The sequence below is a fragment of the Pavona decussata genome, unplaced genomic scaffold (assembly GCF_977016875.1).
Source record: "Pavona decussata unplaced genomic scaffold, jaPavDecu1.1 SCAFFOLD_49, whole genome shotgun sequence".
Lineage (NCBI taxonomy): Eukaryota > Metazoa > Cnidaria > Anthozoa > Scleractinia > Agariciidae > Pavona > Pavona decussata.
The window spans coordinates 54,082-79,883 of record NW_028145471.1 but is presented as its reverse complement, the minus strand read 5'-3'; the positions used below and the strand labels follow the sequence as shown (position 1 = coordinate 79,883).

The 25,802-nt window shown below is 37.9% G+C and overlaps 2 protein-coding genes across 6 annotated transcripts in view; one reads left to right on the top strand and one right to left on the bottom strand.

Moving 5' to 3' along the window:
- The window catches only part of LOC146481451 (uncharacterized), a 106,469-nt gene that overhangs the window by 57,280 nt on the left and 23,387 nt on the right, over nucleotides 1-25,802 (top strand). The gene's annotated exons all lie outside the window — the stretch shown is intronic.
- LOC146481453 (neural cell adhesion molecule L1-like) lies at nucleotides 1,475-10,939 on the bottom strand. Of its 5 annotated transcripts, XR_014864424.1 has the most exons (7): nucleotides 10,767-10,871; nucleotides 10,192-10,328; nucleotides 7,714-8,016; nucleotides 6,687-6,998; nucleotides 3,810-4,106; nucleotides 2,312-3,310; nucleotides 1,475-2,204 (listed from the first exon to the last, which is right to left on the bottom strand). XR_014864424.1 is itself a non-coding variant. In XM_085108266.1 (6 exons), exons 2-6 carry the CDS (start codon nucleotides 10,274-10,276, stop codon nucleotides 2,973-2,975), a joined length of 1,335 nt encoding a protein of 444 aa, XP_084964392.1. In that variant the 5' UTR covers nucleotides 10,277-10,328; nucleotides 10,921-10,939; the 3' UTR covers nucleotides 1,475-2,972. The 5 variants fall into 5 exon arrangements, 4 of the variants coding, with proteins under 4 accessions (XP_084964392.1, XP_084964389.1, XP_084964391.1 ...); XM_085108266.1 differs by lacking the exon at nucleotides 10,767-10,871 and adding an exon at nucleotides 10,921-10,939 and having other exon boundaries at nucleotides 1,475-3,310; XM_085108263.1 differs by having other exon boundaries at nucleotides 1,475-3,310.

The following is a 25,802-nucleotide window of genomic DNA, read 5'->3' as shown; positions in this document are numbered from 1 at the left end:
GACTCTATTATTAAGAGAAAATAAGTTTATGAACGAGGATATTTAAATAATTAACATACTAATAGATGGTTAAACAAATAATTTTATATCAAGGCATATTCTCATTAAGCATAAGATGCAGTTAAAGCGCGAGCTTTGTTGAAAACACAGTTACTAGCTGATTCCCGGAAGCGAGAATAACAGACAATTTTGTTGGAATAAATTTGGCCACGGTTTGTGGCAAGTTTAATTGAACAAATTATCAAACTCATAACACAGCAATAAAAATTAACGTGCTTGATGTCCTGTTCATAAATGGGGCAACAAAATTTCGCCACAAGTCACACCCCCACCACCCAAAGAGACTTCTGGGGATCTGTTCAATCTAAAGGGGAGGAAAAGAAGGAAGACTACCGCGGCAAAATATCCATTTGAAAACCGCGCTTATTATTTGTTCTAACCTCATTGGCTAGACTTATGCTACTATGCGTACCTGGTACAACCACCTCCACCATATTATCACGTGAGCACCACGCCTCGATATTAATTACATGTCGGGCCATAATGTTCGCAAATTGAATCAGTTTGCACGTTAAGTTCTGGTTTGAGTTTCCGTATGAAAAACTCTTCAACAGGGCGGAGACAAAAGAAAGTCGTCCCCCACTTACAAACACTACGATCTTCAACATAGTGATTGGATACCACAGCGTTTTTTAGAACAGTTTCACGTGCTTGCGACATGCGGCAACAAGTTTGAATGCCTCATTCATGAGATGTCATTCATAGGCAAACTCAAACCAGGACTGAAAGTGCAAACTGATTCAATTTGCGCTAAAGTATTTGTTTAACCATCTATTAGTATGTTATTTTTCACCTCTAGCCTATTCAAATATCCGCGTCCATAAACGTATTTTCTCGTGATAATGGAGTGAAGATGACTCCACAACGTCGAGCCTGAAATCTCTCTGTAATTTGTGTTTGGGATTTTGAGCCGAAAAAACAGGGGGGTGGTTTAATTTCCAAGGGAAAAGCCGCAAGGGTGGCCCACTTTATGATTTAGAGTTGTTGGGTAAGTACATGTACTTCAATCTCGCTAAGTTTCATCCAAACTGGAGAGATAGCTTGTGACACTACTAGCTATTCCGGAAACTGAGCACAGTACAGCATGTCCCTTACCATTGATGCTCTAATGGATTGTACTGTACGGAAGCTATGGCAAATGGCGCGCTTATTAGAAGGCAGGAGCTGGGAATCTTTAAAAAGACAAATACGCACTGATGGGTAAATACAGTCTTTATTCAGCTTGACTCGGAGCGTTACATGCACTTTAAAGTTATTGGTAATCTTGAGTACAATATATAAGGTAATGGAAACAAAAAACAAAAACGTTTAAACACTTGTTTTAACACAAAAATTAACCTTATTCCAAAATGGCCACCATTTTAACATTAATTTTTTTAGGGTAGGTTAAGGGGGGGGGGGGGGGTGGGGTGGGTGGGTTCAAATAAGCCCTTCTTACCTTGTTCTCAATCTCAAAAATCAAAAGATTATTTTACCTCGAACGAGGCGAGAAGGGCTAATTTGAATGCAGACTAAAGTTAAAGTGAAAGCCATTTTGGAATAAGGTTTATAGGCATAACTCATTAAATATATACAAATGATACGATAAAGTCGCCAAACAATAACTCATTATAAATCTTAGAAAGAGTCAGTGGCGTTGATATTTAGTCAATTCACAAATATGGAGCGCACACTCCTTAATCCGTCAGAAGGGGGTTGGGTATCTTATCACGTTTACACAATAAATGTAACACTAAATCACTTACTTAAAACTGACCTATTTCAAAGTTAACTGTAAAAAGAAAGTTAAAATCAGAACATGTGAGCCTCGATTACCCGGGTCATTTGCTTCATTTCACTCATATATAACCGCTACACCAACGAGGCCTAGCTGCCAAGAACGGTAATTTTTAACTTCTTTACATAGAGTTACTTATGACAATAAATGACAGCTGACCGTTTTCAAGTCAGTGCTTAGGGCGAAATAGTGTAGATTAGTGCCAGTCTCTTTACCTGAAAGAATACTACGTCATGTACACTTAAGGTGTCAAACATTCTTTTGACGAATGGAAAAGAATAATGTAAAACACAAGTAAAACAATTTTCATTTCAAGTTAAAAGGAGTAAAGAAAAGCAGAACAGTGAAGCATTGCTTTACAAACCACCTTCGAGGACTGAAAAGAATAATGTAAAACACAAGTAAAACAATTTCCATTTCAAGTTAAAATGAGTAAAGAAAAGCAGAACAGTGAGGCATTGCTTTACAAATCACCTTCGAGGACTGAAGACTGTTATGACTTACACGACCTTTTCCAAAGATAAAATGCAGCCGAGAGCAAAAAACACTTGCCTTGAACAACAACTATTTGTCAAAATATTTACTGAAAAAGCGTTACAGTGCATTGATGAGACAGAAGGACGGCAAACTTCGTTGAGACCATCATCGGAGACCCAGCGGCAGTTAGGTCGGGTGTAACGGATTCTCGTGGGGGAAAGTTTATTGTAAGAATGCAAGGGGAAAGCCCCTGGGCAATTACTATTACCGAACCAGTTCCTGAAGCATTTGAATTCCCCGCTTTTGTGTGTGGGGAATTCAGATACTTCTGGAACTGGTTCGTTAAGAATAATTGCCCAGGGGCTCTCCTGTTCTTGTAGTAAACTTTCGCCCATGAAAATCCCTTCCACCAGACTAACTGCCCCTGGGTATCCGAGGATGCGTTGAGACCAACGCGACAGCTGACTATGAAGGTATTACTACGGGGTTTTCCAGACTCTATCTATCCTTGATGATAACGATAACATTCACATTTAATTTAATTATGTAAAATGGTGCCTGTACTATTGAATAACTTGCCTCAAATAAATGCACTGTTTAATGTTACTTTTTAAAATATGCTGCATTTTTGATGATTTGAAGCCCATATTGCAGCAGATTATCTTGCAAGTCTAAGGAGTTCAAAGCTCATATTATCGCTCCCTTCGTCATTCGTTGCCTTGCAGCGGAAATTCAGTCGTGGTGGCAAATGAGAAGGGATGATTCTCAGGGTGCTCTGTGAACTGCTGTTCATAGCTTTGAATTCAGCAGGCCTGTCTCCGATATCCCTCCATGGAACACATGTTAACCCTTTTTGACGAAAACATAATTGATAAGACCACTGGAATATAGGGTACGGACTACCCTCCAGAAGAACGCAAGGAATGTAAACTGGATTGCTCTGAGAGTCAGCAAAGGTAAATACTGTTTGAACTGAATGGTCCAAGACAGGAGGAGCTGAAATCAAATTAGAAACAAGAAGTTGGGAGTATGGTCACTGAAAATCCTAGCGTGACCCTCATACAAGTGTAGGGCGCCTTTCCCAAGTCTCACTTTAAATAAATAAATAAATACATAGATAAATAAATAGGAATTTCAGTGGCACATCCACAGAGTAACTCTTCATCCCCTGTATCCAGGTCGAATGGACCATTTCCGCGTTGCTTTGAACCTCATTATGAAAGCGAGGCTAAGTGCAAAGCCTTAAATGGCTTTTGCATGGATATCCTGGCTATTTGTTTAGACTTTAACTTTTTTGGGCTATAAACTTTAACCAAATCAGTTATCGTTTCACTAGTTTCCATGCACCGAGAATGAAAATTGCTCAGTGGGTCTTTTACGCAGCCCAGCACAATCCCTCCGTGAAATCAGCTTAATAGTGCTCAACGCTTTTTTCCAAGCACCGCTTTAATTAAATTACCTTAAGTACTACAAATAAATTTTACTGGAAACCCACCTGGTACCACGACTGTAAACGTTTTACTGTCAATTCCATACTTATTTCTGGCCTCACAGCTGAACACTGCATTATCGTCAGGATAGCGTGGCCGTCTTATTTGTAGGCCGTCGTATTGTTCATGGTAGCGGCAATCTCTTTGTCCAGCACAGTTACCAATGACTTCGCCATCTTTTCTCCATGTTACGACGGGTTTAGGAAATCCAGTGGCCCAACATGTTATCTTTAGCTTAGCTTGGTTAGGATTCACCTTTAAGGAAGACTCTGAGTAATATGTGATCTTTGCAGGCTTTGGACCTAACAGAATTAACAGCCATTGCTTGTTACGAAAAAGACTAAAAGTTTTTTTTAACTGTTTCATTGTTCGAAGGGCTGTGTGATGAGCCGTCTTTTCTAGAATTTTAGATTGATTTGTCGATTCGCTCAAAGGTGCGTGAATTTTTGCATGAAGCCTTCAATTAAGTCAAAAACATCGTGGGGTTTTTTTTTTTTTATTGTCGCGCCAAGGCATCTGTTTTTCCACGTTTTTCTCTGATTAAATTGAAGGCCACATGCAAAAATCCAGGCTCTCTGAGCGAAAAAAAGAGTTGACCTAAAATGTGACAGAAGATGGTACTGCATTCTGCCCTTCATTTATTAGGTGACTACAATTTACAATACTAACAGTAGGATCTACACACACAAAACAATGTACAACACAAAACATACAAATTGCACTTGTAGAAAAAAGGTTGAATAGGTAAATATCCGGGGCTTTTCTAACTACCGAACAACGGTTAAACTAATCCACAATAGATGAGCTTTGGGAGCTGGTGCCTAAAAGGGTTGGTTGAGCCGGGCAGAAATCAGGCACGGGTATCCATGGCAACCCTGTGAGCGGCCACCACCAAAGGCACCGTCACACGGAACCCAGTCAGTGAAATACATACAGTTACTGAACCCAATACTTACCTAAGGGAAGGCGGCGAGAGAAAAAGCTTGAAAATTAAGCGAGTTAAATGCCCTTTCTCACAGGCCAGCAAGAAAGTGGATGCAAAGCAAACCATGAGGCACCCCCAGCAGAGAGCTCAATTGTCGCCCCTGAACCGCGTAGAGGAGCGACTACTGACCGGCATTGTCTCGAATTTTGACCTCGCTTAAATTACATTTAGCCATATGAAGCATGGACATTATTTGATTACAATAAAGTCGCTATGCTGGTTTTTCGAGTTACCTTCTGTTATGCAATGTTCGTGTTTAAACTCATTTTCAGATTTCCAATTTAACACTTACTAAATTGCAAAAAATACGAATGTTCTTCTTAAGAACAAGGGGAATAGTCGATTCTTCTCTTCGATTCTAGACGTTTTGTAATCTGGATATGGAAGACAGAGAAAAACGTAATACTAACTTTTTAATAAGTAATTTTATGACTTCCTTTTAAAACGCTCCTTTGCCAAGGAATATCTCTCAGAAATAACAGATAAAATAAAAAAATATATAACAGATAACATTTGATACTGGCTCAAAATAATATGCGTTAGTTTTTCTGCTAAATTTAATAACAAAAGTCAATCTTATACGTAACTTAAAAAAGAGCATTTTTATAAAAAAAAAAAAAATGAAGAAAATTTATCATATTCGTCATAATTAAGGACTATATTAACATTTCTAGTACCACAATTTAATCTCATCACACAATGTACTGATTAAGATTGAAGGTCATCAATAAAGTATAGATTTCTGCACAATTAAGGAACGTATTTACTGTTCATGTCGTGTACAAGTACATGTATATGTACATGTATACTTTTAGTACCACGCTTTAATTTCATCATACAATGTAATAATTAAGATTGAAGATTATCAATTAATTACAATCTCTTAAATAATATAAAAATAAAAAAATCACTTTATTTTTTAAAGTGTCAATGTCTTTAGCGCAGAGCACTAATTTGGGACACTTTCCAAATCGAATTGGAATTTAGAAGTGTTGGTTTTTGAGGAGAGGGGAAAACCGGAGGACCCGGAGAAAAACCTCTCGGAGCAAACACAAGAACCAACAACAAACCGCAACCTACATACGACGCCGAGTATTATTTTAAACGTTCGTCTTTAAAGATATTTTAGCAAGTGTAAAATTATTCTAGTGTTGGTTTAATCATGAATAACCCTGGTTGCAATGCCAATAACTATTTTTCAAGGAAAATATGGGCAATACAATGTACTGTCTTAAAAAAATATAGTCATTGTGCAAAAATTAAAGGTGCATGCAAATGTCGACCTGAAATGAAAACGTTAAAAAAAAAGCAAGACCTTTCTCAACCAAACCACAAAGGCACAAAGACAATCTTAGTTATTAGTAGTGCATTCATCAATAGGGACCTTAAGCAGACACAACAACGACACCAACGAAAACGGAACGTAAAAATTACATTTCACTTTTGGTGAATAAATTTGCAATAATCTCTACTCGCTTTGTTTGTGTAATCTCGCGGAACTGTCTAGAAGCTTACGCCGTAGGGGCGACTAATCAACGTTCAGAAAGAGAAATGAAAATTAATCATCATGCATACGCGTTGTCCATGAAACCTTGATGTGGCCATTCCACATTGTTTTTCGCAGAGGACGGCAAAGAAATGTTTAACGCACATGCAGATCCAGTGTTTTGTTAATTAAAACTATTGTTTTCTGACGTTCTTGTTGCCGTCGTCGCTGCTTAAGGTCCCTATGAGCACTCACCCAGCTACATCATCACTATACAGTATTACTGCCATTTCGGAAAACTGCACCAAAACTGCATATGGGCAGGTAACTTAAGTTGTGTTTGTGCTACACATGTATAAACACCACTGGCATCAAGTTAAATACATTTGCATCACGCAGAAACAAACCTACCCTCAACACGTATTGTCATCAGCTTGTAAGTTGATTTATTCTTTACTGCCACTGTGCATTTGTAGGCACCAGCATCATCCTCTTTAGCATTTGTAATCTTGAGGACAGCCCTAATAATGTTGGTACTTGTATCATTGATGACTGTCACCCAGCCAGCAGGGACTTCCACATATGATCCTGAGTCAATTTGTTTTTCCCACTTTAGTGTAACAACTGAAACGCCTTCAGATTCACAGGTGACACTTTCACTTTTTCCTTGCAACACAGTAACTGGTTTTGATGGTATTAACACGAAGTGTCTTGGTAGTGCATCTGCAAAGACAGGTTAACAACATAATATTCATAAATTAAAAAGGAAATTAACCTGATTATAAAGGTCAGAAGTGTCGAATCCAAATTTATCTAAATTTACGAGCCATGAGCCACAAACGGAAAGTGGATGTTAATGTTCCCTTTCTTGGCGCATTCTTTCTTGACACTAACCCAGTGTGAAAAAACTGTTACGTTACAGTGTAATGTATGTCTTGTGAAAGAAATGTGATGTTATGTCTTAAGCCTAGTGAAAGAAATGATAGAGGTATTTTTCCAGTCAATGACACAGGCATACTCGGAAAGTGAAATCGGAGATCTCCCAACAGGAGCCTCTTGTACTGCTACCTCAGTAATCAAACTAGTAATCAAAAGGTCGTGGGTACAAATCCTGTTGGGAGAACTTGGATTTTCGTTTTCCCATCATGGCGAGAGGAAAGAAATTAACTCAATCCTTGAAAGGAAGAACTCGTGATCTGTTCTAGGGCATTTTGAAAACAAAAATGCGAGAACTTGAAAAACATTAGGCTAATATTTTTCAAGTTTCAATCCATTTCCACCTACTCTGTCTGTGGCCAGAGGTGATAATTTATAACAAGCTTGTACAATTATTTCTTTGTTTCTGCTGACAGACAAACGTTTTGGGTTTTGAAATGATAGCAAGTTTGCGTGATACTTGCCCTTTAAACAATAATTCTAAAACTGTACGTCAACTCACCTGGAGTCAACAGCAACCTCGTATTAATTGGCCACTGGATAGATTGACCTGATTCACTAGTTGCCTTACAAGCATACATCCCACCATCTGATCTCACAAGGTTTACCAGCGTAAAAACTTGCCCATTTAAAATAAGTGTGCCTGGTGTAAGAGGTCTTTCAGTTAAAGGTCCAAACTGCGGGTAATGCAACAGGCTTACGGTAGCATTTGGATCATCAGTCGTACAGTTAAAGTCCAAATTATAGCCAAAGTGTCCTACCAGGATCATTTCAGGATCATTGAGGAATCTTAAGGCCCCTACACCTGTAGAAGAAAAGAAACAGTTATAAAATAAAAACTTGTACATTTGATCATGGATATTCTTAAATTCATATTGAATACAAGTGTACTGTATTACATTGTACAATTTCACAATGTTTCAGTGGTAGTTAAGTTCCTTTTTAACCCACTTTAAGCCCTGATGGTGATCAGCATCAATTCCTCCTTGTAATACCAATGCTTAATTATAATTATACACAATGTACATTGTACACATACATGATTTGAAGGGGTGCACAGTATAAGGTCCTAAGTGACTTTTGATGTACATGTAAGGTCTTAAAGATTCTTTTTGTGATTAACAAGCACAATTTGGAAGGAGAATCTAGCCACCAGTTGAGAGAAAAATATTAAGCCGGTAAAAATGAAACGTCTAATTTAAAAGACGGTCAACGCACACAAGGGGACAAGTCACAGTGAGTTCTTGCAGGGACAGTTGTTGCAACACGCTGTACACACACCATACAAAAAGGAGCAAGTCCCAGCAACAAGTCTGGACATAAAATTGAATTGTTTATACAAGGGCACTAATGTCTTGTCCAGTTGGTATTGGAATACCGTAGTTATGCATGGACTAGTTGCAAAAACAGTACTGACATTAAAGATAAAAAGAAACAAGCCGAAGGTAACAAGGCCTCACAACTGAACAAGTCACAGTATCCCTATGGATGCTCTGCGATTGGAGAAGCCAGAGTCCACGCAACGGCAATTTTAATGGAAATAGGCAATTCATACTAGGGAGCTTTGTCGCTTGGAATTGTTTACAGACTAGTTTCGAGGATAAGTTCCCTCACATGTGCCAACCTAATCAGGGTTTTCAACAGCTTTTGAGAGTACTGGATCTATCCTGAACAGTACCTGACAGTGTTTCTGAGACAACAGAAGCAGTTTTGAAGCCCAGTAGATTATAGCTATTGTCATTTCTTGGAATAGTGAGTGGATACTATAAATCTAGTGTCCTCGTATTACAGACGTTTGACTGAAATAAATTCGAGCTATTACGGACTCACTATTAAGGACACTAAAATGCGGTCCAGAGGCCGGTGTCCGCAATAAAGGAAGTTGACTGTAGTCTGGATTCACCAAGGTCCTCATCAGAACCAAAGGATGAATTTTAAGAACCTCACAACACATAGCAAGCAACCAAGCTTTATATATAAAAATTAAATTCAATTACTACACTCGGCAGTGTTTATAGCACAAGTGCTAGTGGGGCCGAGCATTAAACTTCACTAAGAAATAATTTATGTCAAGCCTCTGGCATCAAAAGAAACGCTGCCTAACGTATCAACGCAACTTATATGCCAAACTAGCTCTTAAACTGTCTGAACGGATTATCCAGCTACTGCCGGACTAAACAACTGCCCTGTATCATATTCCAGCTTCAGAGGGCAGTCCAATAAAATAAACAATGGGAAGAAGTTTCCCAGGACTGATAAACCGCAGGATGCCATAATAAGCAAGCAGAAAATGGAGAAGCTTATCATAACATAATTATGCATTGAAGACATGACAATGGAGTTGTGTCTTCAATTTGTATAGCAGTGTGTAAACGATATAATCGTCCCTAAAAAATCGGATCGGTCAACTCGATGATTAAGTTGTAACAGTAGAACAGAGGCCAAAAGGAGACCTTTAATAAGATTAAAATAATTATGGTCGAAATGCACATTTAAGCTAGTCCAAACCCGAACTGTACTGAATTTTATTTTTAACGTATCAAAAATCAAATCGCGACTTGCCAAAACCTCTAAAATGAAATTCAAGATTTCTACGAGATCGATGCCGTGATTACAAAGATTTTCAACCCATCGACACGATGTTACCAGAGGTCACATGTTTTTGCTAGTGACAAGCCCATCCATCCTTCGTATACTCCACCAGCATTAAAATTTTTAACAAAATTTTAAAGGCTTTTACCAGGCCAGTAGCACCAACTATTCCAACACAATAATTTAGGTGGTAACTTAAACTTGAATGAAATCAAAACAAGCTTATGCCATTAGCTCTAGCTCGATAATTAATTTTGTTTGAAAGCACGTTGCTCAATGATTCGACGGCTACAGAAACTGAGTATATCGCATTTATTGTAGCCGCTGAGGCACGAGGATTTAACCAACTCAACAGAAAACTAAATGAAATAAGCAGAATTAGGCTTACCTGGAGCTGTTATGACAAGCGAAGCACAAATGAAGGTGCTCCATACGGCTAAAACGTGCCGAACGCTCCGTTTGCCCGACGCCATATTTGACAGTAAGGTAATAGCGATGCCGTGCAACTTTCTCTCGTCTTAATCTCTGATAAACAATTAAAAAATAAAAACCAAATGACCAAATAGGTAACTTCTGTCTTTAAATATAAGTTCGTTTGCCTTGGATTACAGAACGTAGCGTTATTAAACCACCGAGGTCGCCGATAAACTAGATCCTACTTGAACACGAAACAGTTTTCTTTTGAAAGTGGATCGAAGTTTTTGCGTCGAGAACAATTAAAAATAAGGGGATGACGATTAACCAAACAGATTTTTAAAATTTGACGTACAGGGGGAAAAAACCGGTTTCCCCGATGGCAAAATATTAGTTCCAGTCATACCTATTTTGCAGACCCTTGGACTGCGGTAACACTACAGACAGCAACCAACAAACCTAAAACCAAAGGCTATTTTCTCCAGTTTGCGATAATAGCCCAAGGGTTTGAGTTTGTTTGGAGGCTTACATCGAAAAAAAAAATCTTACCAAGATGTTTTCGTCTTAGTCAAACCTGAAAATAATAACAACTACTTCTGCGCTTGTTCTGGTCCTGAGCTACTGAGACAACTTCTCAGTACGAAACTGATACGAAACTCAGTTTCGTGAATGCTTATATATATACAAAGAAGGTAAAACTTACACCGAGGCGTACAACACGTTTACGGATTTGCATCAAGGAAACGAGTTACATGCTTCAGCAAGGAGTGACTGAGGAGTGTAGCATGCGTGACATGTCTGTTACATGTACGTGACGCATTTAAAATGTTTCCCTGTCTTGATTGGGATATTTCAAATTGTGGTTTTCAAAGGTAAAAATTTTGTAACAACACAAACGTATTTTTTTGATAAATTTTTTAGGGTCTTGACAATCTGCGAGCCAGCGAGCCATGCGAGGCAGACGTGCGAGGCACTCAGGTTAGCCTAAAAAACACTCCGGTTAGCCTAAAAAGACTCAGGTTAGCTTAAATAGCTCCCCGGTTAGCTTAACGGTTAGCATTTATGTTGGGGGTTGTTCATGCCTCGCAAGCCTCGCTTGTTTTGTTCATGCCTCGCACGTCTGCCTCGCATGCCTCGCACGTTTGGCTCGCATGGCTCGCATGGCTCGCACGTTTGGCTCGCTGGCTCGCTGGCTCGCACATTGGCCACACTCAATTTTTTAAATAATGTTAAACAAGTGAGCAGCACTAGCGTTTTGTTTTACTTTTGCTTACTTCACGAGGGATTTGATTTACTAATGATAGTTACATAATTGTATATCTACACAGAAAGTAAAACGTACAACGCGTTTACGGATTTCCGTTAAGGAAACGAGATACATGCTTTAGCAAGGAGTGACTGAGGAGTGTAGCATAGCGTGATATGCTGTTCCATCTACGTGAGGTATTCATTTGGGGGGTCAAAAACTGGCCCCGAAATATTGATCAATTGCGTATCGTGTGACCGCCGTGATGAAAGAAATATTATTCGCGTCATTTCGGGTTGCATGTGTGCTTGCCTGAATTGAAAAGCACTTTTAAACCATGTCAAACTGTCATTCATAGGTACACAGAAAACCAGGAAGTCTGACATTTTGGTTTACTAGGGCTTTAATTCAATTATCCTGTCTCCGGAACTATTTAAGTGCATAAGGCAATGAAATTTAGTAATCTGACTCTGTTAATACGTAGATACGTAGATAGCTTGTGTTAGCGTGAAACAAATAGGTCTAGATGCTTGATGGCATTCTTACTGAGGGCATAATACACAGAGCATAAAATTTGTCATCAATTATGCATCATATTGTTTTCGGCACGGTAATTGATTAGGCACTTTACATGCCCCCACTGATCGAGTTCAATTTGTTTTCTGGGGGAGTTTGGCAAAAAGTCCGGAAACGAGAAGTGAGAGCGAAAGGACGTTGTTATGCGTTGTAGTTTAGTTGCTAGAATCGCATTCTGATTTTCTTTACACCATTGCCTCGTAACCTTGTCGAACGGCTACTGTTTCCTGGCGCTGGTCTTAGTAAAATGTAATGAAGCATGGCTGAGAGATTGAGAATGAAGAAGACATATTGTGAAGCACGCAGAAGATATATTGGTCTTTATTGTGAAGCACGCAGTACTGCGGATGAAAGATTTTAAGTATAAGTTCTTTATATAGAAGAAAGAATCTCGCAGTTATCTACGCAACCAGGCTGTTGCGAAAAAACTGAAAACGCGTGAAAACTGAAAAATTCAGGCTTGAATGGGATATCAAGCCTGATTTTTTTTTTCAGGTTTTTTCACAACAGTCTGTTTGAGTAGATAACTGCGAGATTCTTTCTTCTATTTAAAGAAGATGTATCATGGTAACTTCGTAAACTGTTTGAAGGATTTTCTCCGACATAATTAACATTCCTGACAATTTACTCAAGTTTCAAACGCTTTTCTAGCGGCAAGTTTTGTATTTCGGACGTCTTAACAGTTACTTTGGACACTAAACTCAGTCAGCGATAACGTTTGACTTAGGTTTTGAGGTAATCCACAATCAACACCAAACCACTTTAACTAAATATAAACTTCAAATGTGGTTTGCATACTGGGAAAATCCGGAATTTAGTTTCAGAGATAAAATGGATCACAAGGTTTTGGGAAATTGCCTGCGGAATTTTTGTGGTATCTCCAGAAGTGCTCCTCTTTTCAATGTCAGAAACTTCTGTACCATTTCAGTGTCATTTTGTTCCTCTCCAATGCGTAGGCAAATTGTAAATGCAGAGCGCGCCATCTCCTGTAACATCACATTTAAGTTACGCGTAAAGGGACTGTTGTGAACGAGGCTTGGTCATCTCTTGAATGTCAATCACAACGCTGCCAGTATATATTTCGTTCACTTCATGGTTAATGATATTTGCAATTCTACCATTCATTAAATCAGTGACCGCTTCCGGCAATTGTACTTTTCAATAAAACATGGATCTAGAAACTGGAAAATTCCATAAAAGTCACCTTTATGATTTGTAATGTACACGCAAAATGAAAAATACGATATTTTTGGTTGATTTCACTCTCGTTTATGAAATCTGAAATAAGTGCCACATTTTTCTCCGATAAGGTGGAGTTTTTTTAGGATTTCTCCCAGATATAACTTAAGTCAATTTATGATTTGCTAGAAAGTTTTCAAGTTTTTAAAAGTGAAGTATGTGGAGACTGACAGCACCGTGAGTCTGTGTTTATTCTTTGAATACGTGACATAGTTCATTTTAAAATACTTGAACCTTTTTTAGTAAGGGGCGGACCATTAATATATATATTTAGCCAAGCCTAAAAGCGGGGCTCCAATTTTTTTTATAGCATTTATAGAAATCTGCTTAGTGTACGAACGTAATAACGTTACCACTTCCTCATCCTTTCTGCAGTTATATCTATTTTTAGCGCATATGCAGCAAAAACTGTCCATCAACAATAACAACAACAATGTAATGTCTCGTTTATTCGATGGGTCAAAGTTCTTTATTCTGGCATCTCGAGCTGTGTAATGAACAACGGTTTTGCATCAGATCTTTTTGAAATAAAACGTGGAGTGCGTCAAGGTGACCCATTGTCGCCTTACCTTTTTATTATTGCGCTTGAAGTTCTTAATATTGCAATACGCGAAAGTAAAGATATTGTAGGTATCAAAATAGGTAATGAAGAAATAAAACTTAATGTTTTCGCTGATGATCTTACCACCTTCGTAAAAAACACTAAATCCTTTTTTTCTTTAAAACAGGTTATTAATAATTTTGGATGTGTTTCTGGGTTGCAACTGAACGAAGAGAAAACAGAGGTATATTGGCTTGGCGATTCTCCTAAAGATCTTGGAATAGATAAGGTTAACAAGCCAATAAAGATTCTAGAGATATTTTTAACCTACGACTGGCAAAAATTCCAAGAACTAAATTTTGAAAAAATCATTAAGTCCATAAAAAAATCTATAAATACTTGGCAATGGAGAAACTTAACTTTACTTGGTAGAATTCAAATCATCAAGACCTTTGCAATTCCTAAGTTTATGTTCCGAGCCTCCCAAATTCCTCTCACAAAAGAAATTGTCAAGGAGATAAACACGGTACTCTTTGATTTTGTATCGGGAAATCTGGAAAGGATAAAATAAAGCGAAGAACTTTGATCAGTGATTATAAAAATGGAGGATTAAGAATGCCTCATATAGAAACGCTTATTAAAACTCAAAGAATTATGTATATGAAAAAATATTTGGATGACTATAATAGCACGTGGAAGGTGTTCCTAGATCATTACCTTTTAGAATTTGGAGGTTCATTTCTATTGAAATGTAACTATGACGTGAAATTCCTTCCCAAGACTCTTCCAAAGTTCTATAAGGAATGTCTTAATGAGTGGGCAAGTTACAAACAAACGCACATTTCTACTCCACCGAACGTGCTAAATGAAATTATCTGGAACAATAAGTTCATTTGTATAGGTGGAAAACCGCTGTTCAGGAAAACAATAGCTAAGAAAAATATAATCAAATTGTGTGACCTGTTAAATGACACAGGCAAACTAAAGACCTGGGACGTATTACAAAACAAAAATATAGCGATGACTGAATACTTTCTTCTCATGAGTGCTGTTGACACTATTCCATTAGAATGGAAAACTATTTTAAAACAACAGTTACAAACTGCACATGCTGATAGACACAATTCTAAAGACGTTGTTTTTCCTACTTCCTCGAGGGTGCTATATTGGGATCTTGTGAAGAAAATCGAGACTATACCAACATCAAAAAGCAAATATGAAGAGTTGTTTCCAACAACTGATTCGCCATGGCAAGAAATTTATCTTCTTCCTAGAAGCGTAAGTGTCGACACCAAAACCAGAGAATTTCAGTATAAATTGTTACACAGAATTGTTTTTACTAACAAAGCCCCTTACAAAATTGGTAAAGTTTCCTCATCCATGTGTACATTCTGTGGAAAGTTTGAAGAATCCCTTGAGCATTTATTTATTCATTGTGAAATTACCTCCAGTTTTTGGCTTTCAGTAACGGAATGGCTTAAAAATTATTTTACCAACCTCAATAATTTAAGCGCTACTAATATAACATTTGGATATTTTAGAAAAGATTTCCTTTTAATAAATCACATTATTATCCTTTGTAAGCAAGTAATCTTTCATTGCCGAAATCTTAATATAAAACCATCCCTTTCGTTACTGAAAGCCAAGATAAAAATTATCCACAAATTAGAGCTTTCCATAGCTAAACAGAATAAAAAGTTAGAAGTTCATAACAAGTAATGGAAAGAACTGCTCTCTGTTGTTTAGTATTAAGATAGTTTTTTTTTCCTTTTTACAAATAACTTAATGCAATTAAACGCTCTCTTGCATTTTATTGTATAGTCGCGAGTTGTCGTGTAAGCCACGTTGATGTAAGTAGTCGTTTGTGTTTTCTTTATGTGAAATGTAACTTTTTTATTTCTTGTTCTTTTTCTTTATTTTAGTATTGTAAAGGTGTTTTTTTTTGAACTTATGAATAAAGTGTGCATTGATTATAAAAAAAATAAAAAAAAAATCAATGTAATACAGAGGGCAAAATTACATACTCCTGATATCTCGAGCGGCGAAAATACTCGCTCCAGATTGGCTGAGCACGCCAGTTCTACATTTGACGCCACATTTCGTTGGTTTCTTTATTTTGTGTCCAAAAACAACGAGTTCTTTCAAATTCTTTGGAATTCGACTGTTTAAGCCGAGTTGTTTGTACCACAAATACATGGAAATCAAGTGCTGCAGCTAGAAAGAAAATTCCTAAACGTTAAGTTTTCGTGTCTTACAAGAAACAGCAAAATATCATTTGCGTCAAAGCTAAAAACTTTTATCGGATTGACATTTGTTTAGCTGAGAAACTGAAATCAGTCATGGCGAACAAGTGCTTTCACCTCGCTACTTCTTCTTACAACGAATGATAACCGAGCATAACAGTGTCCTTTTGATGGGAAGAAGGAGCAGGTCAAATTCAGTGGAAGAAATTACTACGTAAGTTCCCTCTTTAGATCCACCGTTTGCTATTTTTATCGATCTATTTTCGCGGATTTTCAAGCGGTAGGAAGCTTCACAGCGCAGGTGAACAATAAATTAATGCTTGACATTAAGTTTTATCGTTGTTAGTTTACTCCTGAATTAAACTTATATTCTCTCTTCATTACATGTGTAAAATTTACAACTCAGTCAATATTGCTCCTACTGAAATCCAAGTAAACGTCAGGAAAAGGAGATCACAGGGAAATCACTCTTGGTTGCTTGGCACAGATCTTTAGTGTGTTTATGAATGAGAACCGTGCGGTGCAAATGAAACTGCCCCGAAACAAAATCTTCAAAAATTAGTTTCTCTACGAATATTTATCCTATCGAAGCGATTGAAGTATATTTGTCAAGCTTGAAACACGTAAAATAAAGAAAAAAACATTGATTGTTGCTCAGAAACGCATTAGACTAGTAAACAGCTAGCAAGTTGCCTAAATTGGTAGGAGTTGCGTTCAAGTTAACAGAGAAATAAAAATTCACCGTCGTTTGCTCATGTTCTCCAAAAATTCCTTAAATTAGGTCATTTCACGTTGTTGTTTTGCGGAGGACGGCAAAGAAATGTATCAAAATTTAATTGCGGAGTGATTGTTTTTGTTCAAATGTTGTTGCTACCGTCGTCGTTGCTTGACAAGGTTACCAGACTTATTTGGCGCTCGGATAAAAATGTTTGAAAAATCATAACTCAGTCAATATCGCTCCTACTAAAATAATTCTGGACCTTTCACAAATTTTAACACTTTAACGCTTGGTTGTAGAGCAAAATATCAGAGCGTTTAAAAAAAAAAATTTGTGCGTGTTTATACAGTCCAAGCGCGTGAAGCTAGGCAGAGCGGCGCAAATGCATTGCATGTACACGGCTCAAAAACAAAATGTTCAAAAAATAATTTCTCTGCGAATATTGGTGGTATCACGGGTAAAATGTGTAGAGTTTGAAGCACATAACATAAAGAAAAAATATCGATTGTTGTCTGGAAGAAAGCATTTTCGTTTACAAATGATTTGTAAACGACCGTCGATTACACGTCATGATAATATTTTTGGTGTACTCACAGGTCACCAAAGCGTATGTGACACAGGTTACCATGCAAGCGTGATTTAAGAGTTTGTATGGAGTTAAAATTAAATCGAAATTTAGACAACAATATTCCCACAAAACTCACCAAAAATATAATAAAGTCTGAAAAACCTTACCCGGTGTGTTTTGCTGTGTTTTCAATGCTTCTCAGTGCTTCTAAACGCTGTTTAGAGCGGTTTATATCTCTCAGCAGCTGTTCCACGTGCATCACTGTATTATGTTAATGACAAGGTAGGAAACTAAAAGTCGAATTTAAATAAAATTTGGCCCGTCATTTTAGGAGAGCGCTTCGAAAACCTCGCTAAAATTTGCTTGAAACTTAAGTACTCGCTTAACTGTCTCTCCATATGGCAAGAAGGATGACGTGCAGTCCCTCCTGGGTAGCTCATTTACGGAGGAGTTCATTTATTGAGACGCAGGCCTTCGTTGAAAACAAAGTTCATTTCAAATCGGGTGCCATTTTTGCCGCCGACAGAGCCGTGTCGCTGGAATGTTGGAACAAACTCACGGTCAAACCTAGGCACGAGTACTAAAATGTGCTCAGCCGGGGAAATCCACAGGAAGCCTTTGGCACGTAACAAACCACACACACCCCCTCTCGGCTAAGTGCAGTTCTGTACCAGCCAGCCGACCTTGTTGTGGCCTTTTTCAGTAACGCGTAAAACATTATTTTGTTCATCAGTTAGCCTGCAAGATGGTATAATTGAGCTAGGTTCGCATTAACGTGACAAAAGAATATAAATAAATATACAACTTATACCGAATTACCTCGACATATTTGCTCATCCACGAAAGTGACTACATCTTGCAGCGGATGTAACTTCGTACCAAAATTTGATTACATTGACTGTGACCTACCGAAAACGACTAAACACTCATCGCCAGATCTTGTCAAACGACTTAGATTATTTTTTCTTCCTGCCCTCCTGCTCACAAGGAATAAACCGGTAATGAGAACTTCGAAATACAAAAGGTTTAATGAGCAAAACATTGACCTTAAGCGTTTTTTAAAAAATGTTGCCGTTCTCGGCAAAACAACAGCTTTGCGAAATTCAAGGTTTTTTGGAGAGCGTGTATACAAAGACAAATTTTCAGTTTCTTTCAGTCAGCTTTTATTCAATAAAAACCAACTCGTAAGTTAACGAGTTGGAAAATTGCGAAGTCAATTCATAATAAAAAAAAAATTAATAACACAAAAACCAATTTATATTCTCAAGAGACGTTTCTTGCTGTCACGCCAAGCACGGCTGGCTGGTACAGAACTGCACATAGCCGGGAGGGGGTGTGTGTGGTTTGTTACGTGCCAAAGGCTTCCCGTGGATTTCCCCGGCTGGGCACATTTTAGTACTCGTGCCTAGGTTTGACCGTGAGTTTGTTCCAACATTCCAGCGACACGGCTCTGTCGGCGGCAAAAATGGCACCCGATTTGAAATGAACTTTGTTTTCAACGAAGGCCTGCGTCTCAATAAATGAACTCCTCCGTAAATGAGCTACCCAGGAGGGACCGCACATCATCCTTCTTGCCATATGGAGAAACAGTTAAGCGAGTGTTTAAGTTTCAAGCAAATTTTAGCGAGGTTTTCGAAGCGCTCTCCTAAAATGACGGGCCAAATTTTATTCAAATTCGACTTTTAGTTTCCTACCTTGTCATTAACATAATACAGTGATGCACGTGGAACAGCTGCTGAGAGATATAAACCGCTCTAAACAGCGTTTAGAAGCACTGAGAAGCATTGAAAACACAGCAAAACACACCGGGTAAGGTTTTTCAGACTTTATTATATTTTTGGTGAGTTTTGTGGGAATATTGTTGTCTAAATTTCGATTTAATTTTAACTCCATACAAACTCTTAAATCACGCTTGCATGGTAACCTGTGTCACATACGCTTTGGTGACCTGTGGTGTACTGAGCAACCGAGCGACCCGGGGAAAATGTTTGAAAATTCAAAACTGTGTCAATTCTGCTCCTATAGCAATAATTCTAGTCTCTATATAAACGTTAACGAATGGAAAATATTGGAAAATAGTCTTTGGTGTTTGGTAGAATTATTTTAGAGCTTTTAAACTTGCGTGCGTTTACAAACACATGAGAGCCATGTGGTGCAATGAAAACAACACGACCACGAAAAATATTTTTCAAAACTGACTTATAATTTCTATACAAATATCGGTGGTATCGAGAATTGTTCTGTCAGTAAAGCCTTAAACACGTAACATAAAGAAAAATTATCGATTGTTGCCTGGAAGAAAGCATTTTCGTTTACAAATGACCTGTAAATGGCCGTCCAAACTTGAAACATGATATTTTCTGCGAGAGCAAGGTAGCTCCCGGGGAAAAATGTTTGGAAATTCAAAACTGTGTCAATTCTGCTCCTATAGTAATAATTGTAGTATCTAAATAAACGTTAACAAATTGAGAATACGGGAAAATAGTCTTTGGCTTTTGGTACAATTATTTCAGAGCTTTTAAACGTGTGTGTGTTTACAAACACATGAGAGCCGTGCGGAGCGAATGAAAAAAAAAAAAACGGTCATGAAACAAAATGTTCCAAAATTAATTTCTATACGAATATCAAAGGTATCGAGAATTTAATAAACGATTAAAGTATCTGTGTAAAGCTTGAAACACGTAGCATAATAAATTATCGATTTTTGCCTGGAAGAAATTATTTTAATTGACAAATGATCTGTTTAAACAGCCGTCGTAATTACGTAAACATGGTATTTTTTGCGAGAGCAAGTTATTAAAATAGCTCCCGGGGAAAAATGTTTGGAAATTCAAAACTGTGTCCATTCTGCTCCTAATTAAGCTTATTAATAATTCTAGTCTCTAAATAAACGTTAACAAAAGAAGAATAGTGTTTGGTAGAATTATTTATAAAGAACTTTGAAACTTGCGTGTGTTTACAATCACATGAGAGCCGCGCGGTGCAAATGAAAAACACGGCCACGAAATATATTTTTCAAAAATTAACTTCTCCTCGAATATTAGTGATATCGAAAGCGATTAAAGTGTCTTGGTAAAGCTATTTTAGAGTTCTGAAAGTTGCCATAACTGATCACAAACGGGTGATATAGACAAATGTGAGGCTTCTTTAAACTTACTTTTCCGGCCGGCCTGCTCTAACTTGCTATCTATCGCTCGCTTTCACGTTGAACTTTGCTTAATTGTCCCCGCTTTTCTGATTTCTTTTACTCTCTCTTTCTCTTCTTTCCACGTTTGTCAACATATCCAACGAAAACATATAAATTGACTTTGTATTTTGTGTTCTTTATCATTTCTGTTGTAAAACACCTCGCCATGCAACTTCCCGCCAAACAAACACGGGCGCATTAGCATTGTGGGATTGCGTACGGTCGGACGGACGTACGGGTGGACAAGTGACGTCATAACCAAACCAAAATTTTTCGCTTTCACGGGTTACCAAATTCTCTTAGCTATGGGGCTCCGCTATAATCACGGGAGGGGGGGGGGGGGTGATAATTCCCCCCAAAAAAAATTCCTGCAAAGGAAAATTGCCAAAAAACCAAAGCCTCTGCTCGTCCTTGTTCGGCAACTAACAAAGCTTCATTGATCCTTTGAAGCTTTGAAGCTTCTCCACAGAGCGGTATACAGCTACTTCAATTAACGTTGTCGGATTAAAATCAAGCTAAAAGACAAGGCCACTATGTTTTGTGGGATTATGTTTTATGAATAATGTCATCAAAATCACCCCTGCATGTGCAAGTCATTGACTGCTAATAACAACCTATTGTTTTCTCCAGGCATGACTGATTTTGATGAATTTATTCATAAAAATCCCACGTGAACTTTCGGTCTTGTCTTTTAGCTTCATGCTTTGAACCGACAACGTTAATTGAAATAGCTGTATGTATCGTAATAGAATTTACGAAAGTTTTATCTTCCATGAATCTTCAGATTGAAGAAGAGCTTACAAATTGTTGCACATTTTAAGACTCGATCTAAAGTAACCAACGGCTTCATCCAAAGAACCTGAGGACTCCAAAACACGACCTAGCAAATTACAAGCACCTCCTTCTCCAGCGCGGCCTCCAACCCCTTTGGCGATGCATATGTTTTTTCTGTATAATTTTTTTGCTTTGCTTAGGTCTCCGAGGCCATAGAATATCTTGCCAAGATCTCCGTAGGCCTTTCATTCTCCAACTTTGTCTCCTAATTCTTTGGCAAGTCTGAGGAATTTCCCTTGATACTCTAAAGTTGGAAAGGGTGTAATAAACTCTGTCAATGTTTCCATAGGCACGTCCCTCTGCGGCATTGTCGCCGACTTCTTGGGAAATACTAAGAGCCATCTGGTGGAAGGCCATGGAATTCTCAAAGTCACCGGAATCAATGCAAAATAGGCATTGCCAAGATTACTGTATGAAGTTCCCTCTCCAGCTCTGTTACCCAGCTCCTAGGCAATGCGAAGATCACTCTTGAAGTACATCACGGCTTGCTTAAAATCCCCTACCCAACGATACGCCCTGCCAAGATTACAACAATAAGCTCTTTGTCCGGCTCTATCACCCACCTCTTTGGCAATGCTTAGATGTTTTTCGTGGTACTCGATGGCTTGCTTGAAATCAACGATACTATGATAAGTGTTCCTTAGATTGCCGTATGAACTGCGTTCTCCAGCCCTGTCCCCCAATTCTTTGGAAATAGAAAGGTCGAGATTATGATACTTAACGGCCTGTTTAAAATCCCCCAGACGCTTATACACAATGCCGAGATTGCAGTAAGCAGCCCCCTCTCCAGCTCTATCGCCTTTTACTTTAGAGATCCTAAGATGGTGTTCGTTGCATTCCATCGTTTTCTTAAAATCCCCTTGTCCACTATATGCTCTACCAAGATTGCTATAGGCCTGTCCTTCGCCAAAAGTGTTTCCTAGTTCTCGGGAGACTTATTGAGATCTAAGTTTTGGTACTCCAACGCTTTCTTGAAGTCACCAAGACTGTCATAAACATTCCCATGATTGCCGTAAGAGGTTCCTTCTCCAGCCCTGTCCCCTATTTCGTAAAACAAATTTTATCTGTCTTCAAAGCTGCACATTAAGTGTAGTTTATCTTTTAAAACTCCTTAAAACTTATAGGAGACGAGCAATCAAGTTCGTTGGCACGCTTTTTTTCGTCAGGAAACTCAGTCGGTAATTAACATGGCTAACATACTGAAGCAAGACTAATTCCTGTAGTGAGATCAAAGTAGAAGAATTAATTTGAAAAATTAGCGTGTTGACAAAAATACTTTCTATTTATGCTCTATGTTGCTTACAAGATATAACAACCGACAAACTATTTTTAATTTCAAATTGGGAATTTACAGCAACAAGAACCTTGACGGTATGTTACACTCTTCTAAACTGGGAACCGAATGTTAAGGCGTGTTCCGACGGTATTTGAAAGAGTTGGGCCAACGATGTCAAACCGTCTTCTCATGAACGCGCGTTTGCGCCTGAGGTGATCAAATTAGTCCATTTAACCGCAGGAGAGCTTTGGATTAAATTGCGGTGAAGAACGAAAGTTCTCTTCAGGGAAATTTTACGTCAAACTTTCGAAAGACCGGCCACCTTGTTTGTGATCATTTCACGTACTTGTTTTGCAGAGGACGACAGAGCAATGATTCAAAGTTTATAATGCACGTGCAATGCCAGTGTTTTACTAATTAAAACTATTGTTTTTTGACGCTCTCGCTAGAGTCGTCGTCGTCGTTGCTTAAAAGGTCCCCATTGTCTTTTGTAAACACTGACCAATAAGTGTCTATTCTCTGGGCCACTATTTGTAAGCCTTGGTAATGCGTAGAAGGAAGGCTTTTGTCCTACGCGTGAAGGATGAATTGTTAGTCAAAATGGCGGCAATGTTGTTTACGCGTAAATTGGTTGTCAGTGATCGATTTGGTCTCAGTAATCCGCCCAATATACCTCTTCTCCTAGCCCACTTCCAAAACAATCAAGAACAAACTTAAAGCGTAAATTTGCCTTTTATTTCTAAGTACTGATCAAAAGCAATATTTATCACATAAATGTTGCCCGTTTAAATCCTTACAGTTAGATTGTCTGCAAGCTTTGTTTATTTTATCCAAAATCTACAGCCTTTGCTCGCTATGACCCAAGCCTGTTTAATTTAACTCGTTGTTTATGAACCATTCGGAACGGATGGGTAACTCGGGCGGATATTTTGTTTTCACATAAAAACGTTATTTTTCATGCAAATAACTGTAAACACATCAACCGTGGAATAAATCCTACGAGTCAACACAAAATTCAATACCGACAACATGAGTACAATCTACTGACCAGCTGACTGTGAATCAGTCATTTTGCTTGGAATAATTATAGAACGTGACAACTGAAGTACATGTGAGTGGGATTTTTAAGGCCATAGAGTTGATAAGAAAGAGAAAAAAGGATTTATATTCATGCACATGCGCTGAAATGTAAACCCCTCCATATAAAAAAATACAATAACAAAATAGGTCACCATGGACGCTAAAGAACAAATGATCCACTCAATTACCCCATATCTGCTTGCAAATTTTTCAGCATACAATTTCAGAAAATAGGAAGTTTCGTTCATTTCCGTTCATATTCATATAATGGTCGATATAAATAATTTTAATATGGAAAGGCCTTGTTATAAAGTTTTTTGACGATCAAAAGTCCGTTTGCCAGCGGATCCATGCCATCGGCTGACTCAGTATTGGAGTTATTTTTGGCCGAATTTGAAAGTCCGCAGTAAATGTTTTTGTTTTTATGGAGAGAGTGGCCGCTAGTTAATTTTAATGTTAGGTTTAAAGCAGTTTTTGCATGTATTCAGCATGTATATTTGGCCTGTTACAGATTCCTTTTATGCATTATGTAGTAAGTTACATTTTGGGTGAAGCATTTCGTTTTTGTCATTCCGCAAGCTTTACACCGTGCCTCTACTACTAATTTTTGTCGGACTTTCAGTTTTTTACCTTTCAATTTCTAGCGGTTTTTGGTTTCTGAGGCTCTCGGAGAGTTTTCAAAATTTTCATTTTAAATTTAAAAATTAAAATTATTTGATTTTTCTTTAGTTTAGTCATAACAATTGAAGTAATGACTAAACTGAAGGTATCCTACCGAAGCAGGTTTTTCTTAAAACATTGTCGCATGACACATTTAATTTGCCCTTGAGTGCGGGAAAATGCGCAAGTTTTTACTCCTTGCTTTTTTCCTTGACACTTGTCGAGAGAAAAAAATCAAGAAGCAAAGCTTGCTTATGAGTAGCATTTCGGTTTAAACTCCTAGCATTGGAGGCTTAAAAGTTCGCGTTGAGCTGAATTATATTTGGCCAGTTGTGGTTCGGCTTTCGATATCACTGACCTACGTTACACCTTATTACACGTCAAGGAATCACTGTTATTAGCTGAAACAATTGAATTAAGCCTTCAATGAAAACTTGTTGTTGTTTTTTTTTTAATGGATTGAAATAAATCTTGGCAAGGAAACTTAACCATTAAAAAACTTGTTCGTGTGTTATGGGCCATTTTCATAAATTCACAGTTTATTTCTGCCTTTGTGACACCATTAGAAAACGATATATTTATATATATATTTTTCGATTTGTCCGAATGTAAAAAAAGGAACCGTTTCTCCTACAGTTTGGCTTTTCACAGTGTGCGGAGTCTTGGTAAGTACAATTTTTGGTGGCCTTAATAATAATAATAACTTTATTTATTCTGATAAAGACCGGTCAGTCAAACAACAAAGGTTGATAGACTGGTATTAATCGGTGACCAGCACATAAGAAACAATTTAACTTTAACGAAAATAGGCTTGAGAAGATATTAGCGCCGTTGGGACTCTTTTATTTGTTTCTCTAGAAGCGGACCTGTTCGGGTCGAGGATCTTTATCATGTTCAAAAATACGGATGAACTTTATAAAAGATAGTTGAATTCCCAGTTCCAACCATGCCATTATATAGTTGTACCGCCTCACTCTGGCCACTGTGTTTTGGCTCAGTCATGTTCTTATATTCCCAAACACGTCATCAGTGCCTTTAACGGCCGCCTTTTGGAGTGTCCAATCGTTATTTCTAGAAAGATAATTTAAAACTCATACATCTTATTCCACCATATGATCTGCAACATTTTAGACAAGAATTCAGAATCCTATTTACTTTTCCCGTGGCTGGGCTTTTGGTGACGAGTTCCTGTTTATTAGATCGTGTGACGTGATTTGGATATTAAAATTAATTACATTTTCATTAGCCTTGCCACGTCTTGAAATTCACAGATTTGTTGTTTTTGTTAAATCATTTAGACCTCAAAAGGGGAAGCTATGTAGATGGTGAGTAAACAGGCTCAAAGTTTATGCATGTCGTCAGTCTGTACTTTCGGTTGTTACGGTATTTATCAGATGTGAATCCGATACATCTCCCA

Bases quoted from the DNA above. Each gene is read 5' to 3' on its own strand.
- LOC146481453 (XM_085108266.1), bottom strand. From the start codon at position 10,276: ATGGCGTCGGGCAAACGGAGCGTTCGGCACGTTTTAGCCGTATGGAGC. The intron at 8,017-10,191 runs GTAAGCCTAATT...TTTCTTCTACAG, and splicing joins GCTTGTCATAACAGCTCCAG to GTGTAGGGGCCTTAAGATTC. The intron at 6,999-7,713 runs GTGAGTTGACGT...CTGTCTTTGCAG, and splicing joins GAGGTTGCTGTTGACTCCAG to ATGCACTACCAAGACACTTC.